Genomic DNA, 18,469 nt, shown 5'->3' with positions numbered 1-18,469 from the left:
CAAGACCCGAGAAAGCAACAACTTTTATCAATAGGATTTTCTATTTTTCCCTTGATATCTGGATCCAGAAAAGTGGTGCTGACACTATAGTATAAACACCACCTCGAATGGCCTTTAATAGTTTATCAACAACCTCCAAAAAGCTTATACTATTGTGCATTAACTTTTCTTTCTTCTTATAATCAGTTCTAACAATCTTTGGTTGTTGTAAGAGCTTAAATGCTCTAGTAAGGTTTGAGTGTTAGCCTAAATACTTGGAATTGGTTTTAAGAGTTAGCCTAGGTAAAACTCTTGTAAGGATTGTGTGTGAACCATAAAATATAAATTGTAAGGTTTGGTGTGAGTCCTAAACACTAAGTTTGGAGTGAGCTTGTGAAAACTCCATTATAATAGATTAAAAGCATAGTGAATACCCAATTGGAGATTGGAGTGTGAACATATGGTTGGCTAATACTCGAACTACTATAATTATTTGTATTCCTTCTTCTTCATCCTCTTTCCCTTTATTATGAAAATCTTTATTTCTCATCCTTCTTTCAATTCACCAATTCAATCCTCCTTCTTGGCTCATAAGAGCAAACATTAAAGATTAATTAAATAAGTAGTACTGAGCCTTATATATTCAACCATTATGGGTTGAGGGTCTAAATTAAAATACATATGATTTATCCAAGTTAATAAGGAAAGACAAAAACCTAACTTAAAGAGTAAGCTAGTGTTGGTTGTTTCCTTATTCATTAAGTACTTGAATTAGAGGCGGCAAGGTGTGTGAGATTTTGGAGAACTAATTATTTTGATTAACTAAGAAGATCTCTCTTACTTGAAACTAGTATTCCTATTCTATTCATCTTCTCCTTTCTTTTTGAGAGGTGTTTTAAGAAAATGCTTATTTTCTTAATTTGTGTAAATCACCAAAAAAGACTGGTCACTTGAGTAGTTTTATTCTTAATTTACCTTTCAAGGATCAAGAAGTAAAAAATTAGTTTTGAAGTATTGCCAATATACCCAAGTAAGCTTTCTCCTCCAATTTGCTTGTTTATGGTTACTTTAATCAACGAGATTTATGCTAAAAATTGAAAAAATATTTATTTTTTTCATTACATCTTTGATGATTTCTTAATAATTTCTAACATAATATTTTTCATTCAATTATTGAATTGCTAAGGCAAATTCGCCAATTTTTATCCATTTAGATGGTTACTAACTACTCCCGCAAATGCTTCAAATAATAAGTACTTAAAAGCATTATATCTATATTGATCACTCTAAAAAATAGTTAACATGCTAAATTAAACACTTAAAAAAGGATAGATAACAATTGAAAAATTAGAAATTTTACTAAATTAAAGAAAATCAAGTATAAAAAATAGCTACAAGTTCATATATACAATAAAGCTTTCACCACTAAAATAAAAACAAACATAGCAATAGCCACAACCGGGCAAATTTGAAATAACTCGATAATTTGCTTCATTGCTTTCGACATCTTCTCAACTTTATTCTAGCTTCTTCACTTTTTTCCTTAATATCTTTGACTCACTTTTTATTTCTATAAAAAAAAAAACACATAAACTAGATATTTAAGCTAAGATATTCAAATGAAATAACTCTCTAGTCGAAGTATCCTTATGATGCTTTAATATCAAAAATAATTTATAGATGTGATCACTAAGTCTCTCATGATCACCAAGTTAAGTATAGATATACAATGACAATAAAGATGTCAATTTCATGGTCTGAAAGAAACCCTAGAAGAAGGTATCTAAAATGTGCAAGTTGGAGTTGCTATTTCTTTAGCCCTGTAGCAAGAAAGAAAAATAATGCTTCACGACAATTGGGAGAAATCCAAAACCTTAACCATGTCGGTCTCATTAGCCAACTCAATGTTGATAAAGAAAATTTCTCAATTGACATTACCATTTGCAAATTTTTCTGAATTTTATCAATTAAGGACCACCTGAGCCTAACAATTGAAGTTCAGACGTAAAACCCAATAGATTATGAGGGACTAAACTGAAAAAGTTATAAAGTATAGGGATCAAAATATAGGTTCTTTTTGGTAGATTCCACGGAGGGGCAGGTAGGGAATATACTCCCTGGCCGCGCCAATTGCCATATCTCTACTCAAAAGAATAACACTCCCCAGCTCTTGTGTTGTTAATAACTACCATTCAACTCCATGTTTCTCTCTTCTCAAGTTTCAACAAACATTCAAGAGTCTTTCTCCGTCGTCATCATGCTTCCATCCTCAACAATATTAACTTATCTGTCGAATGATTCACCTAACCATCACAGACATATTCTCCTCCACCTGCCTTTCAACTTCTTTGTATTGAAAACTACTGTCCATCCAATTTTTCTCTTTATTTCCATCTCCTCACCTTTTTCTACGGTTTATATTCTTCTTTCTTGTTTTCACTTTGATGGGTATTTATTATATTTGTCATTTCGTGACTGCTTTCTTCCAAGAATATGGTATAAGAACTGTTTAACCTGAAATCCCATCTAGATAGAGAAAGTGTTGGTGCTGTTATCTTATATTTCTTGTGTGTAATAGATATTTTTCAGAGTAGAAGAGAGAGAGAAAGACGTGCTCCTTTCTATTCAATCTGCATTTTTTTGCTTATCATAAACAAATGGAGGTAACTTCAAATGGGGAAATTACGGAGACCCAGAATGTAAAACAAGAGAAAGAAGAATATAACAAAGTAATTACTGAAGATATTGAGGTTGAATCTGTGAGAGAAATTGTTGTTGATGGAAAATCTGAGGGTCTTAAAGAAGCTCAAGATGATGGGAACAATTTGAATTCTGATAGTAGCAAGAGTCTACAGGAAGAAGCAAAAGAGGAGAGTTCTCTAGTGAAGGATTCAGGGATATTGGAAGAGCCAGAAGTCGAAGAGGACAATTCTACAGTAAAGGATCCAGGGATGATAGAAGAGGAGGCAGAGGTGGAGAAAGAGGCTATTAACTCTATTATTGAGGCAGTTGAGCATATTGTGCCTTCGTCAGAACAATTTTCTTCTATTGTAGAAGCATCAATTGAGAATTCAAAGGAGTTTGATTCGACTGAAGTGGAATTAAAAGAAACTGATGAGAGTGAGACCAATGAGATTGCCACAATTGTAGCAGATGTGGAATTGAGTGGAACAAAGGAAACAATGTTACCGTCATCAACTTCAAATGGGACTGAGGGAAATGCGTTTGAACTGGTGTCAGGTGGAGTTGAGGAAATAGAGTTGCCAGCTTCTGAGGATAAATACAGTTTGCCCGGAATTGCAAAAGATTCGGTGTCAAAAGCAATTGAAGAGAAGGTTATGTCTTTGGATGAAAATAATGAGGTTCCTCCAGCTCTGACAGATGCGATATCAAAAGGGATTGAGGAAGTAAAAGTGGCATCATTGGAGGAGAAATCCGGGGAGTTCTCTACCATTGTTGATAAGGAACCTGTGGAAATTGTTGATAATTCATTGAAGCCATCTGCCAATCCTACTGTTATTGCAAGCAAAGATGGTTTTCCTGAGAGCACAGGAAATCCCGTGAGTAAAATGACTGAGATTCATTTACCTTGCACAAATTCCCCATCTCAACACATCTCTCCCCTTTACCCTGCAATCTGCTGATTTTGTCAAATAGGAAAATTGCATTTACTGATTTATGTTTTCCCACCAGAAATGGTAGTTTGTTTTGTCGCTTATTTGGCCTTAGAGATTTTCACTGATAATATTGCTGTTCTATTCTGAATTTCTTGGCAGCATGTTATATCTGTAAGTCAGCGCACTATACAACCAACATCTTGGAGAAGTTGCTGTGGCCTTTTTGAAGTTCTCCGAGGCTCTAGGTAGCTCAAGGTGAGTGAAAGCCTTGGGAAATACACTAATAATTTCTCCTCAGTTTCTAAGAATTATGAACATGCTAATTCCTTTTTCTTTTTTAATTTAGTTTGGATTGGATATGGATTAATTGCAAAACATGTATTTCTTGTAGTAATTGATTGAAGAAACTTCAATCTTATTGTTAAAATTCCGTACTCAACTAAATTATTCAATTTATACTTATTTAGCAGTCTGTAACATCAAAATCAGCTTAATATCCTGCTTGTGAGCTACTGGTTTCAAATCAACATCAATGCATATGTTCCAAGCTTTGGTAGTTTTATTGAATCATCTTTCTTAAAATAAAGTTGTTTGGCTGAAGTGCATTAAAGAATTCATCTACTTTTAACATGTGCATCCTTGTCCATTTGAGTTTGCCATTGCTAGTATTACTTAGATTATTGCTGCACAAACCATTGCTTCTATTGGTTACTTAGGATGTATCTTCCTAATGATATAGAGGTAGTTTTAGATTAGAATCGCTGGACTGGTGTAAGGTAGCTTGACTTGTGTCAAATCTGTCAGTTGTTTGCTGTGTATGTTTTGTTTCAGCATTTTAGCTTAACAATTTTTCCTCTCCGATTGTCCTTAACTATTTCAGAAATCCCTCTTCTTTTTGCAACTTGATCCTTTTTTCCCTTGTCCTGCAGAGCTTTTGCATGGAGAATTAGTAGTTAATTAATTACCTTATCATAAATGGCATAGTTGTATTTGGTATTTTATTTCATTGTCTTTTTTTTGTGCATGACTTGTGTATTAAACTCTATCACATTCACTTGCTAGTCTCTCATAGTCAGAAATCATATTAACACTCACTCTATAATAAATACACTTTTGGTTCTGTTAGACAAATATTTTACTCTATGGAAATAAATTAATCTGGCCTTCAAACTGGTAGCATTTTTTCAATGCAGTTCTTGAATTTTCAAATGGTGAAATTGAGTCTTTCACCTTTAATTTTTATGTATATTGAGTTCCTCAGTGCCTTATCTCATCAAAGTTAGATTGTACTAACATGCCACACTTATAACTCAATCAATGAAAGGATTCAAATAAATAAAAAGTAGAAAGACGGGACTATGAAACTTGAAAGTTCTGGAACCACATTGAAGAAACACTAAACTTGAAGGGCAACATTCAAACATACTTCTTACTCTACGTTATCCACTTTAAGTCTCGTGAGAGACCAACTGTAGAACCATATGCACATTGGAGAAGATGGTTTATTCTACTTAGCCATGGGGCATGGGCCGGTAATTTTATGTGAGGGTCAAGATGAAGTCCTCAATAAACCGGCTGTGCTCATCATCCTTAGATATGATATGCGTTCTGCCACCCAGCATGCGTACTCGAGTCTATATTGTATGTGAAAAAGTAAGGCATTGGTTGATAGAAGACTTGGGAAGCTGTACCATCAATGATAAGATTGGAGAGGGACATGTGGAACCAAATCTGTGCTGAGCAGCCCGGATTTAGGATTTACCATTTTTAGTTTTTAAGTAGAGAAAATTCCATAAAATGGGGTTCAGACCACTAATTTTTTTAAAGGATTTTAGCTAATGTAAAAGAGCATGATGTTTTTATATTTGTCTTACAACTGTGGAAGAGTATCTTATATTCACTTGTCCAGCTGTTGCACTTGTAACAGTAGGAAACCAGCTTTTTAGTTGACAGAGCTAAAGAAAGGAATACAAATAAATGACCTGATGTTGTTTTCTTTTCAAATATATATTCCTATTTTATAATTTCCTTTCCTTCTTTTAATGCAGATTTCATGGGTCATTTTCAGGGCTGATGCCGAGAAAGCCTTGGCGAGGATCATTCTGAACACTGCTGCAAAGCTGAAGGAGTTTGGTGATTGAGCTATGAAGCTTGCAAAGTGTAATTTATGGTCTCAGAAAATTTTCTGTATAACAATATTGAAGATGAAAACAAATTGTGTGGGTGGCTCAAGTTTGTTATTTATGTGGTGCTTTTGCTATGAACTCATACTAAATTGCTTCTTTGTGAATGCCTATTTGTATTTAGATGATTAATATTGAGGGTTTGGTTATAGAAATATACATTACTTTATGTGTACGCTTCTGACATCACTGTTTATTCTATTGGAGGAATTCAGGTTTCCAACACAGGCACTTTCCTGTGTATACTATCACTGTTATCGGCATTAGTGGCAGGTTGCACAGCCTTGAGGCAATGTGTTAGTGACATCTCAGATGACTGTTCTTCTCCTCCCACCTTCTGTAACACAATCAGTTGACAATCAGAGTGCCATGGCTGTTCTTCATAATTTTCCCTTATGAGCTTTAGAGACAAACTCAGAACCAAGAGAAGCTGCCGAGTTTCCTTTGATTTAGAGCCCTTCTTTAGCTGCCACGATCCAAAAGGAGCCCCTGACAGAGCTTTCAGATTGAAAGGTTTGCCATACATTTTTAGAGTTTTTCCAATTCTAGGGTCATATAAGATACTATCCTGATCAAGAAAACAAGTACTATTCTGATAAAGGAAAGACATGCTATGAGGCAAACAAGTAGAAGACACGAAACAAATCCAGAAGAGAAGCAAACCTTTAACTCTAGACTTTAAGAGAACCCTGGGTTCTACACAGAGAAAAAACTACATGATAAAATTGTTTTATATCGTTCTTTATTTTTTTTACAAACCCTGATCATCAGCTGCTGCCACTGATCCATTACCCGCATTTGGGGAAACAAGGCTCTCTATGTATGTAATGGCTTCAAACCAGTGCCAGTTATTGGGCACATTAAACTGTTTTAAGGTCTGTTCTTTAGGATTGTAAACGATTATTTCCAGTCCTTCATAATTGAGCAGAACATTACCATTCTTCGCAACCCATAATACATTAAGCCAATATTTACATCCTGGTAATGGGTCACTGTTGAAACTGAACAATTTTAACCAGGATGCTTTGCTGCCATATCCCTTCACCGTCCAAGCTTCAAAATTTGTTGTATGAGAACTGGAACATACACTTAGGCTGTCTCCAAGAACCTTTAACTCTGTGCCCCAGTTTTCAGTGACATAATCTGGCACTACTACCATCTCCAAGAATTTCTCCTCTGCCAAATCAAGTGAAACAATCATAAGACCTTCATTTAATTGATCGACTAGCCAATGTAAAATCCCATTTAGAGCGATTGCAGAGCCCTGGAAGCGAACATTACAATGGAGGTTCTGAATTGCTCTCCACCTATTGCCTTTCAAGTTGAAGACCTCCATTTGAACTTCATTACAAGAAGCAGAGCTTGCACCTCTTACTATTTTATAATCATCCAGCTTGGAATCATATCCAAATCCATAGAAGAGCTTATCCTCAGTAGAAGAAGTCGGTGCCGGCAACTTTCTAGACTCTCCCGTAGATGGGTTCCATACAGTGATTTCATGATCTGAACCAAAAACTGCAGAAATCAAGCCATTGCAAGATCCCACGAATTCAAAATCATCATCTTCAGGATTTCTGACAGGGAATCTGTGCTCTCTTATTAAAAAATTGTCATCAGCATCACAATATGCTTCCATATCTACAGATTGGAAAGGATCAGCGGAGAGCAAGAGCCTATGCAGGTGAACATTTGTTACTTGCAGTACACGTTCAAGATGCAACTTGGCAAATTCAGGATCACTGGAGATCAAGTATTGCCATGTCTTGCATACACACTTAAACTGTATTAGATGCTTCACAGGAAGCCTCGAGAGTATGTCAATGATGATTTCGAATGGGAGTTGAGGGGGATGTCTAGGCATGGCTTCTTCACCTAAAGTTTGGTTGTTTCTTGTTGCTACTATGACATTGTTCCTTGCAAAGATGAAATAAACAAGGAAACATATGTCCTGGAACTTCCTCTGTAAGCCATGAATGGATTGAAAAGGCCACCCTGAGATTGGGTTCTAAGATGAAGTTGTTAAACAACGTTGACTTGAAGCAGTACAACTTGCATATTAAAAAAAAAAAAAGGGAATTAATATGTACAATATAGTTGCACCTGTCAAGATGGTGCAGATTAATTTATTATCTATATATTTGTTAAAGCACTTGTGATAAGTTAATGTTCAGTTTTTAGCTCCTTGCTGTGACCATAATAACCTTTCCCTTTGGGTGTGACTTTAGCGTTACGCATCCGAGCGAGACAAATGTATATATGGTTGGAGGAATGTAGGGTTTGACTCTTGAAATTTATTATGTTGGTTCAAGTGATATGGGATTGGAGGTTGAATTGTGACTGCATTAACCACCTGCGCTGCCATGTTATCGGGCGTAAACTGTTGATGTTTGACAGGTGGTATAGTTTCTGATTTTAGAGGACATTTTGCCAAACATTTGGTTAAAATTTTACAGGAAGAAGAAATGCGTGGGAGGGATACAAGCCACTGGGGGAACCACTGAGATACGGTGCTTGGATGCTGGCTCAAACACTAAATCCGCCATTAACACCACTTATGCCCAGTACCAACCACATTGCACCACATGCCATGTAAACCTGCAAACCTAGCCCAACCATCTGAATACACTTGTACAAGCCCAAAAGAAGCTCATTACCAAAATCCCAATATGTGGCGTTACCCAAATCAGGTGCCTCCTTGAGGTCCGTGACAATAACATTACCCTTGATCCAAAGTATCTCTCTCTAAATCAGTTAGTAGATAACCTAGCAAATCAGCTAAGGTAAAAAGTCCAGGTAGGGGTAAAACTGGGAAAGACAAGCTAGAGGCACCAGTCAAGTATCAGCGTGGTGATAGTAGAACTTCCAGCTTCATGCATAAAACAAAGTGAGAATTTTGTGGAAAGAAAACAAAGTGGCTATTCTGATACATGTGAACATTTTGCTCATAAAAATAAAAACAACTAAGATAAAAATGAGGCCACATACTTGTATACAGGCAAACAATAAGAACTTCTCAAATCTATTGTGTCATTCAAAACCTATGAAATTGAGAACATCTCAATTTTTAAAAGTTTCTAGTTATATCGCAGTAGACCTGATTGTCAAAGAACAAGAGATGGATTTAACACCAAAGACCTGGCAATCAGCAGCATGTTTAGCAGCAGATGGATGCTGGACTCAAGCAACAGACATTTAGAGGATGTATGAAGTTTTTGCAATTTTGCTCACTCAATAACTATCTTCCTGCATTATTTGCTGAGTGGGAATCACTAGAAGAAAGCAATAGCAGCCAAAGATCTTGAAGGAAATAGAAATTCAAGTATTTTCAACATAAAAAGAAGAAATGTTGATAAGGCAGCACCGTCCTGCAAGTCTAAGGCAAGCAGACAGTAAATTTGTTATTGCATTCGGTAAGAGGACAAACATCTCAGAACTTATCTAGAGACCACCTTGAGATGAGGCATCAACCTGACAGTATAGCCATGAAGCAGAAAGAGGTGCATAAAACTGAACTAACTCAGAGCTACATGCCATCAGATAAGCATCCTACTTCTATGCATTTCACATGTTTTAACAGTATTTGAAGGTCACTAGGCAAATGTATATTTCATCGGAAAACAGAGCGCTTTTATTCTTTCATTCCATTAAATATGATGAATAAGATAGTCTTTCTCTAGATATTCAAGAACCAGTGATATTAGATTTAGTCAGAAGGATAATATGGCAAAACAAAACAATCAGGCAAGGGGCGTCATATAAGTAATAGCACAATCAGAAAAATCAAACAGTAATGCATTTGTAAAGAAGAAACAACATATCAGCTGCAGTATACCTTTAGGCTTCAACTATGTTCAAAATTAAAGGGCAAACAAACACATTGAATGAGTGTCAATGGTGTGCCTAATAGCTGCACTAAACCATTCAAAAGTAATTAACTCCTCTATAGGTAGTAATTCGATAATCTGGCACTCCCAACAAAAAGCAAAGTAAGCCAAAACTTTTAAACATTAAGCTTAAAAAACAAAACCAAGCTGAAAATGGCATACCGCCATCACCTGACAAAATTGAAACATATTGCCTGATATTGAATAAAGAACCCTAGTGTCAAGCTCAAGAATCACGACCGCCTGGCACAGCAAACATAACCCACAGCAAGTGCAGCAACAATGGCACCTGTTGATCCTAACGCAATCACAGGCCAATCCATCATCTTCTTATACTCCTTCTCTGTACTCTCACCTCCAATTCCATTAACACCTTCCAAACTCCTCTCTTTCATTTTCTCCGTTTCCTCTAACTTCTTCTGCATCTCTGCCACTTTTCCTTCAATTTCCCTCGCTCTCTCCTCAGATTTTTCCAATTTTTTTGCAGAATTATTCTCAAGCTCAAGAAACTTGTTCTTGTAAGCAAACACTTCCTTCTCTTTCTCGTCAATCTTCTCTCTCATTTCTTCCTCAATTCTCACTCTCTTACTCCTTTCTTCAATTTCTTTCACTTCAAGGACTCCAATCTTTCTCTCTAATTCCCTAACTTTCCTTTCAATCTCCACTTTCTCTTTCTTTACCTCTTCAATATCCGTTTCTTTTTCTCCAATTATTTTCTTGAGTTCTCTTATTTCGTTATTGGCTTCATCTTCTGCACTCATAGCCGAGATCAAGTCGTGTTGCAGCCTAGAAACTTCCGTTTCAAGCTGTGATGCTCTTGCAGCCACCGCATCTAGCGCTTTCTTTTGCGCTTCTGCATCTGATTCTTTTGATCTCAGTAATTCAATCTCAGCCGTCAATTTCACCACCTGATCTTTGACTCCTTCATTTTCCTTCACCAGTAAGATCTTCTCATTCTCTAATGCCTCGATCTTCTGACTGAGTTTGGTTTCGTTCTCTGCAGTCTTATCCTCATTCTCCTCCAACGCGACGCCGTTTACCATCGTCTCCTCGTCTGCCATTTTCAAATCCCTAATAAAGCTGCATAAAGAAAAAATGAACGAAGAATAGATTAGATGACAGAAAATTGGTATTCTCTCGGCAACCAAACAAAGGTAGTAGGCTTTTAGGTTTATACCTTTGAAGACTTCCTGTGAGAGATTTTTCCGGGAAGGTGAGGATGGAAAAGGGCCAAAAAAGCCTCCACCTTTCTTTTTGGAGTGGGAATAACAGAATCCGATACGACGATGATAGGGTTTTTTTATTTTTAGTAGAATGGACGGCTGAGATCTCATTTCAAGAAAGAGGAATTTGGCGTTTGTGCGTTGCACGTGTTTAAAGGTGTAGGATCCACCACCATGATTGCCTTGCTCGTGTGCCTGCGCCTTCTTTGATCGGAAAGTTTTGGTTTGAAGGTTTTGGAAACAAAAACAATTATTTTAGTAGTAAAACCTCAATATAATCTCAACTACATATAAATCTCTGCCCCACTTAAGCTAATTTACTAAATTAATCATTTTCTTAAACATATAAAATAAAAACTTCTTTTAAGTAATTTAAAATCTAATAAATATATAAAGTAATAATTGAGTAATATAAAAAAAAACATAAAGATATATATTTTCTATATTTTTCTATTATCATATTTTTTATTTATTGATATTTATAAATTATATTTCTTTTATCTGTCTATTCTATAAAATTCTTTATTAAACATTCATTAATCATTGCTCAATTTATATCTATATATCTAGACAAACTCTCTCTTTCTTATTTGACAACTTATATGAATTTTATACTAATTTTTTAAATTATGAAAATTTTAATTTTTTTAGAGTATAAAAGAGCATTACATGTATTAATAAAGTTATTAATTATTGTATTACATTTAAATTATAACCTCTCATTTATTATAAGAAATTTAAACTATTAAAATCAAGTTAATATTTACCATTAATTCTCATAATCAATATTCTCTAACATTACTTTCCATATTCTACATGACAAGTTATATAATTTTTAAAATATATTTTTATTCCTTAAAGAGTATATATATCTTGTATTACTTTCATTGTTCTATATTCTCATTTGGCACATATATATCACTTGACATAAAAAAAATTACTATAGACTCTAGCTCTTCCTTAGGAGTCATCTATAATTTTTAATCTTTCATTATACAAGCAATCAATTATAGCTTTAATGATTCTTTTATTAATACCATAACATACTTCAAGCGTTGCTTTTAATCAAATAATTTTCTTTATAAGAGTGGGAGTTTTCTTCTTTGAAAAATCTTTATGTAATTGCTCTCTTTTCTTAAATTTTTATATAATCCATATCTTCGGTTCTCTTGTTTTATTTTATTTTATTTTCCTTTTTTCTAAGTTATCAGTAAAAAAAATATGTATTCTCACTTTGAAAGCATTATTTAGATTTTATAATGATTATCAATTGTTTAAATAAAACTATAATCTTTCAAATCATTACAAATTGAATATAATTAATAGTCTTAGAAAATAAAAAGACACTTTTAATTTTCTAAGACACTATTTCTTAAAAAACAAAAGACATTAATTAAAAAAATAAAAACATAAGAGGTTATGGTTTTTAAGAAAAAAAATTATCTAAAACACATTACTAATTAATAAGACTTGAGACTTGAGACATGCAAAATGTTTAGAAAGTAATAAGTAGATTAAAAAGCTTTTGCTAATATATATATAAATAAAATTTTAAAATTTTTATGGTAACTGTATATTCTATGTATTCTCCATTGGTAGAATAGTATATCTATCATTAATTATCTCATAAAAATAATTGAACTTGATAGCCTATTTAGCATTATTTAAATGCAAAATCTTTTTATATTTCTTTTCATTTTCAAAAACTTTGTTAAATTCTTATAGTTGATGCTTAATAGTCTATTTAGTGCTATTTAAAGACATAATCATTTATTTTCATCTTTATTTTTAAATCTTTTGTTCTCTTTTTCAAACTCTTTTTAAAATGTTTCTATTTTTATGAGAATTGGTTAACACTTAATAGTTTATTTAGTGCAATTTAAAGGTACAAATTTTTATATTCCTCTTCATTTATAATTTATATTTTTTATATTTTTATGAAAATTAATTATTTTATTAATTATATAATTTTTTTTCTCTTTAATGGTTAATATCGGGTTCTACAATTCAATATTTGCTTGTTCATCAATTGGTGGAAAGATTGATTATGAAATCAATAAGAGATCAGGTCCTTATGTTCTTTTAAAATTTATGGACAAAATGATCACTTAATAGATTCATTATTGCTTGTTAATGGAGAAAAACCTACATGACATAGAAAATGAGGTCCAAAATAGAATGTCTTCTATTCTAAATTCTGAGATGCACGAGTCTATAAATGAAACAATCATTATTTGCTTTATTAAAATGTTTAATGCAACTAATGAAATTGTGAAATCCTTTTGAATGATTCGTGATAAATTCAAAGATAATGAGATGGCGCCCGTAAATTAAAGTTCATTGAAAGAAGGTTCGAAGAAATCTACCTTCGTCATCTGAAATAGTCGTTCTGATAGTTGGTGATTTTGGTATGGTTGATAAAGAAAGAGATCTAGTTGTTGAGTACAAGTCGGATAGATTAAAACAAATTAATATTTTACACCCAAGTCTTATGGCAATGCAATATCTTTTATTATTCCCATATAGTGAAGATGGATAAAGAGTAGATATCGAGTATATTTTTGCTGGTCGAAAAAGATGTATTTCTATAAGATATATTACTATGTGTGAATATTATGTTTATATATTACAATAATATTTTAATGAAGGAAATATTTTAATAAGAGAAGGTCGTCTATTCCAATAGTTTATAGTTGGTTTGCATGTATGGAAGAAGAAAGATTAAATTTCATTAACATAATAAAAAAAAGTTAAAATCTAAAATATATTTAAAAATAAAGAAAGCAGTCAGGCAAGGTGTGAATAAGTCTAATGATATAGGAAAATCAATGATAAAATTAATTATAATTTTACCTTCTAACTATACAGGAAGTCCACATTATATGATTGAATATTATTACGAAGCTATGGCTATATATAAATTCTATGGACACCCAAATTTATTTATAACTTTTATATGTAATCCATTATGGCCTGAAATTTAAAGAATGTAAAATTACATAATTGATCAACAGCTTGAGGATAGACTTGATGTTGTTTACCGCGTTTTTAAAATAAAGACTAATCATTTAATTAAAGATATTAAAAACTTGAACATTTTGGTAAAGTAGTTGTTATGACGGTTTGGCACAAGAGGGCAATAAGGAAGGATTCGGCATAAGGATGCCTGGATAAGGAGGCGACTTAAGGTACGAGGGTACATGAATGAATTAAATTGGACATTGAAATGCAGCGGAAATGATTGATAACATATATGTAAAGAGTTGGAACTAATCACATGAGGTACTTTTTGGTTGTTTGGCTGTGAAGTTGTAGGAACTCCAAAGTTAAATGTGTTTGGTTCAGGGAAATTCCAAGATGAGTGACCTCTTGGAAAATTCTCAAAACTACCAAAAGAATAAAACCGTGAGGCCAGTGAGGGCTAAAGCGGATAATATCTCATGTGATCAGGTTCCGGGTCGTTATAGTTATTTTTTATATACTGTTGAGTTTCAGAAAATGGGGTTGCCTTGTATTCATTTTTTTGGTATGTTTACATAAAGAAAGTAAACCAATGACGACTATTGATCTAATAATTTCTATTTAAGTGCCATCTAAAGAACTCGAAGTGCATTAGATTGTTTCTAAATTTATAATACATGGACCATGTGGTCCAATTAATCAAGCATTCCATTACATAAAAAATGACAAATGCAGTAAATTTTTTTCTAAAAGTTATAACAAAGAAACTATTAAGATGATAATAGATTTACTATATATAGATATAGAAATAATAGAAATTTCACTATTAAAGAATGAAAAGATTGATAATCATTTTGTTGTTTCTTATAATAAAGATCTAATATGTAAATGTAAAGCTCAAATTTGTGTTGAATATTAATGTAATCTACAATGGTAAAATATCTATTCAAATATATTAACAAGAAAACAAATAGAATTCGTGCTATTATTCATAACTATAAAAAATAAATAAATTCAATTGAGAACAATGATGAATCTATTATTGATGAAATTAAAATATATTTAGATTATTGTTATATTTTACCCTGTGAGGCAGCTTAGAGATTATTTAATTTTTCCATACAGTTTAGAGATCCAGCTGTTGAAAAACTAATAATATATTTAGAACATATGAATAAAGTTTGTTAAAACCAAATAATAATTTAGACTATATTGCATGCAATTCAAAATTTTGGTCTACTATGTTTACAGAAAGAATGAATGCTAATTGTCTTTATGAAGATTCTCCAACTCTCACACATGTTGAATTTTCTATTAAATGGGTATATGATAAAATCAAGAAAAGATTTAGACTAGGCGAAAAAGAGGATATTATATTAGTAGAATTACCTATGTTCATTCCAGCTCTGGCGAGCATTATTATTTAAGAATGCTATAATAATTATTAGGAGACCTAGAAATTTTAAAGAAATTAGAATTGTTAATGGTGTTTTGCATAATGCATATAGTTTAATAGGAACCAATTAAGTTACTATCCTGAACAATTTTATATTATGGTGAAGTCAGACCCTGATAAGCTTCTTAATCTCTTTTAGAAATATTTTTCAAACGATATATCATATAAGCTTCGTAATATCTTATAAATTCCAATGCCATCTATTTCTAATTATTATTTAAAGAATAGAGTTTTGCTTGAGCTTAAAAATTCTTTTAATAAGAATTCATCTTCTTTTGTAGATCACATTTTACCTTTACGAAATAGATCATTAATTGGTGATACTAGCAACCGATTATTAATTGAAGAACTAAACTATAATATTAACGATTTAAAATACAAACATGATACTTTAACTCAATCTTTAAATATAAAAAAATGTAAAATATTTGATGGTGTTATTTTTGCAATAGAAGGGGATGAAGGATGACTCTTTTTTATTTATGGTTATGATGGGACTGGTAAAATATATCTATTTGAAATTATTATATCTATACATAAGAGTGGAGAGAAATTATTTTGGTAATCGCTTCATCTAGTATTGATGCATTGTTATTATTCAGAGGTAGAACAACACATTCTAGATTTAAGATACCTATTAATTTAACTGAATCTTCTATGTGTGAAATTAAAAAAGGTACTCAACTAGTAAGATTTACATTATATGATTTTATAAGATTTACATTATATGATTTTAACTCTTTCTCGAGACTAACAGTCTCAAATTAATTTTTTTTTAGGTGAAAGTTAGGTTAGTTTATCTGCAGTTCCTCTCATTTTGGCAGCCCGACTTTTTCCTTCCTCAGGCTTAACATACCTATTTTTCTGTATTTCTAATTATATAAAGTTCTAGATACTCTGCAGTATTCGCATTTAGACTTTTTATTTCTATTCGACATGATGAACAACCTGATGATGTATTAATTTTATTATTGCTTATGAATTAGTATGAATTCTATTATAATTGTGTGGATGAAATATTGATATATTGGATAAAATCATATTTTAATTAAGTTATTATTTAGTCAGGCTTGCTATGGATTTCGATGGCCTTACATTTACCCATTTGGCCATGGACCCTGAGTCGGTATTGGCCATAATACCCTCCAAAATTTGGCGCCACATTAGCAACCACAATCTGTGGTCTCTACCTTTAAGGCCACATTCAGTGGTCTTTAAGTAGTCACAAAATTCTCCATTAATTTTTGGCGAATTAGTGACCATTTTTATTGGTCGTTGTTATTATGGTAGCTATTAGGTCACTAAATCCAAAAAGAAAAAGTCTCCAAATGGTAGTAATGTGGTCTCTGAATGATGGATAAATAGGGACCATTTTGTTGTGGTCTCTAAATGTGGTAGCTAAACTATTATTTTTTGTAGTGATCTTATCCTTGGCATCATTTTTAAAAGTTACTTTGTCTCATTTGTAGTCCTTGACTTTCACAAAGAGGCTCTTGTCACCTGTCATGTTCCTTGAACATCCAATATTAACATGCCAAAGATTTATGCTTGTGCATTTAAGACACACCTATAAAAAGAAAATTCACTTGATTTTATGTATCCAAACAAGGTTAGGTCCTTGGAGTTTGCATTGGAAAATTCATTTATGAAAAGGTGTATTTTTCTTATTTTACATTTCACATTAATATGTCTAATTCTCATGTAATAGTGGCAAGTGGCCTTAGAATTTTTAATGACATTTGGATTGGTCTTTTTAGCCACTTTTACTTGAGGCTTGGACCTCATATGATTACCTTCACACATACATAAACAATATTTATTAACATTTATATTCTTATACAGAAATGCATGCTGTCTTCTGGCATTGGCTTAATTCTGTGTCTGGAACCTAGTACGTAAACTCTTTGAGTTTCTCTCAAATACTTGTGGTTGAGTGGTTTTGATAAATATTATTTTATGAGATGAGGATGATGAAGCTCCTTAGAACCCAAGTCCATGTCTCACAAAAGGATATCTTTAAGACACAAATAGTGTGTTAAGAAACTCTTTCCCTTTATAAGATTTTGAAAATGAGTTCCTAATCTCCTCAATTTTATTTTTTAAAGAATTTTTTCTTTAAAAACTTTTTCTTTTGAAACATTATCCAATGATTTTCTTAAGTCATCATTGGAAGTTTTTAAGGAGGTAATTTCCTTCTTTGAAATTTTAAGGTCTTCTTCCAAGCTAGAATATTTATTTTTGTAAGATTTTAGTTTTGAAAGCATGTTTTATAAGAGCTCATCTTCATCATCCAATAATTCACCACCAAAAGAATGAGAAGATGAACAAGAAGAAGAAGAATTGCATGAATGAGAAGTGAAATATACCTCTTGGGAGTCTTTCACTTTCATTGTTGGAGGATGAAGATGCATTACCCAGCCTTCGCCTTGAGACCCTTTCCCTTTGTCTCTTTCTTCCTCTTCCTCTTCAAGTATTTGGGACAATTCGATTTGATATGCCCTTGCTTTCCACATTCGTGAGTGACTTCCTTTGCTTGATTTAGAGAATTTCGCTAGAAAGGGCTTTTGCTGCTCTCTCTTTGCCTTCAAGTATCCTCTTCACACGCTGGTGACGCCATCATCACTCCTAGAGAGCTTCCCTCATCATCATCACTTGGGGACATCAAATGCATCTTGAGCTCTTATGCTAGCACTCGAGTACTAGGGCTTTCTTCTTCCCACTATCTCTATCCACAGAGATATCTCATAAGTTTACCTATAAGAACATCCACGTAAATCTTCACTAGATCTTCATTTGTTTCTTTGCTTCTTGGAAGCTCATGATTTTGTTATTAATGTCTACTAGCTCATAGTACTTCTCAATGTGGTGATGATGGCAGAGAATTTTGATATCTATTTTGGTGAAGAAGTTTATTTTAGGCTTTATCTTGAACTCATTATTTTTGCTATACATTTAGATTTTTCTTGACTATTGCTCAGGCCTTTAGATAGATTCTTCAAGGTACTTAAATCTCCAATAATGGGCACTCTCTGGTGCTAAATCTTGTATGAGCATGGCCAAGATCTATAGCAATTGCTTGATTCTTGTTGGTTTGTTAAACATTCAACCATTCTCTAAAAAGGATTCTTTCTTATTTTTAGTCGAGCTTTCCATTCCTTCACTATAT

General features: G+C 32.9%; 3 protein-coding genes across 4 annotated transcripts; 1 reads left to right on the top strand and 2 right to left on the bottom strand.

The window, feature by feature from the left end:
• Window positions 1-2,147: 2,147 nt before the first annotated feature.
• On the top strand, window positions 2,148-5,948 carry LOC8277816 (probable inactive protein kinase DDB_G0270444). Of its 2 annotated transcripts, none has more exons than XM_015719951.3 (3): window positions 2,148-3,539; window positions 3,756-3,851; window positions 5,665-5,948. In XM_015719951.3, exons 1-2 carry the CDS (start codon window positions 2,637-2,639, stop codon window positions 3,843-3,845), a joined length of 993 nt encoding a protein of 330 aa, XP_015575437.2. In that variant the 5' UTR covers window positions 2,148-2,636; the 3' UTR covers window positions 3,846-3,851; window positions 5,665-5,948. The 2 variants fall into 2 exon arrangements, with proteins under 2 accessions (XP_015575437.2, XP_002520391.3); XM_002520345.4 differs by having other exon boundaries at window positions 2,149-3,539; window positions 5,645-5,948.
• A 400-nt stretch (window positions 5,949-6,348) lies between these two features.
• LOC112535048 (F-box/kelch-repeat protein At3g06240) lies at window positions 6,349-9,457 on the bottom strand. Its single transcript, XM_025157562.2, has one exon. It carries the CDS (start codon window positions 7,638-7,640, stop codon window positions 6,531-6,533), a length of 1,110 nt encoding a protein of 369 aa, XP_025013330.2. The 5' UTR covers window positions 7,641-9,457; the 3' UTR covers window positions 6,349-6,530.
• A 144-nt stretch (window positions 9,458-9,601) lies between these two features.
• On the bottom strand, window positions 9,602-11,000 carry LOC8277819 (peroxisomal and mitochondrial division factor 1). The gene is made up of 2 exons (XM_002520348.4): window positions 10,841-11,000; window positions 9,602-10,743 (listed from the first exon to the last, which is right to left on the bottom strand). The coding sequence occupies exon 2, from the start codon at window positions 10,722-10,724 to the stop codon at window positions 9,897-9,899; it is 828 nt and encodes a 275-aa protein (XP_002520394.2). The 5' UTR covers window positions 10,725-10,743; window positions 10,841-11,000; the 3' UTR covers window positions 9,602-9,896.
• Window positions 11,001-18,469: the final 7,469 nt, after the last annotated feature.

Source organism: Ricinus communis, chromosome 5 (genome assembly GCF_019578655.1).
Source record: "Ricinus communis isolate WT05 ecotype wild-type chromosome 5, ASM1957865v1, whole genome shotgun sequence".
Lineage (NCBI taxonomy): Eukaryota > Viridiplantae > Streptophyta > Magnoliopsida > Malpighiales > Euphorbiaceae > Ricinus > Ricinus communis.
Note: the sequence above shows the minus strand (reverse complement) of the source record. Positions and strands in the feature narration are given on the sequence as shown.

Bases quoted from the DNA above. Each gene is read 5' to 3' on its own strand.
- LOC8277819 (XM_002520348.4), bottom strand. From the start codon at position 10,724: ATGGCAGACGAGGAGACGATGGTAAACGGCGTCGCGTTGGAGGAGAAT.
- LOC8277816 (XM_015719951.3), top strand. From the start codon at position 2,637: ATGGAGGTAACTTCAAATGGGGAAATTACGGAGACCCAGAATGTAAAA. The intron at 3,540-3,755 runs GTGAGTAAAATG...ATTTCTTGGCAG, and splicing joins CTGAGAGCACAGGAAATCCC to CATGTTATATCTGTAAGTCA.
- LOC112535048 (XM_025157562.2), bottom strand. From the start codon at position 7,640: ATGCCTAGACATCCCCCTCAACTCCCATTCGAAATCATCATTGACATA.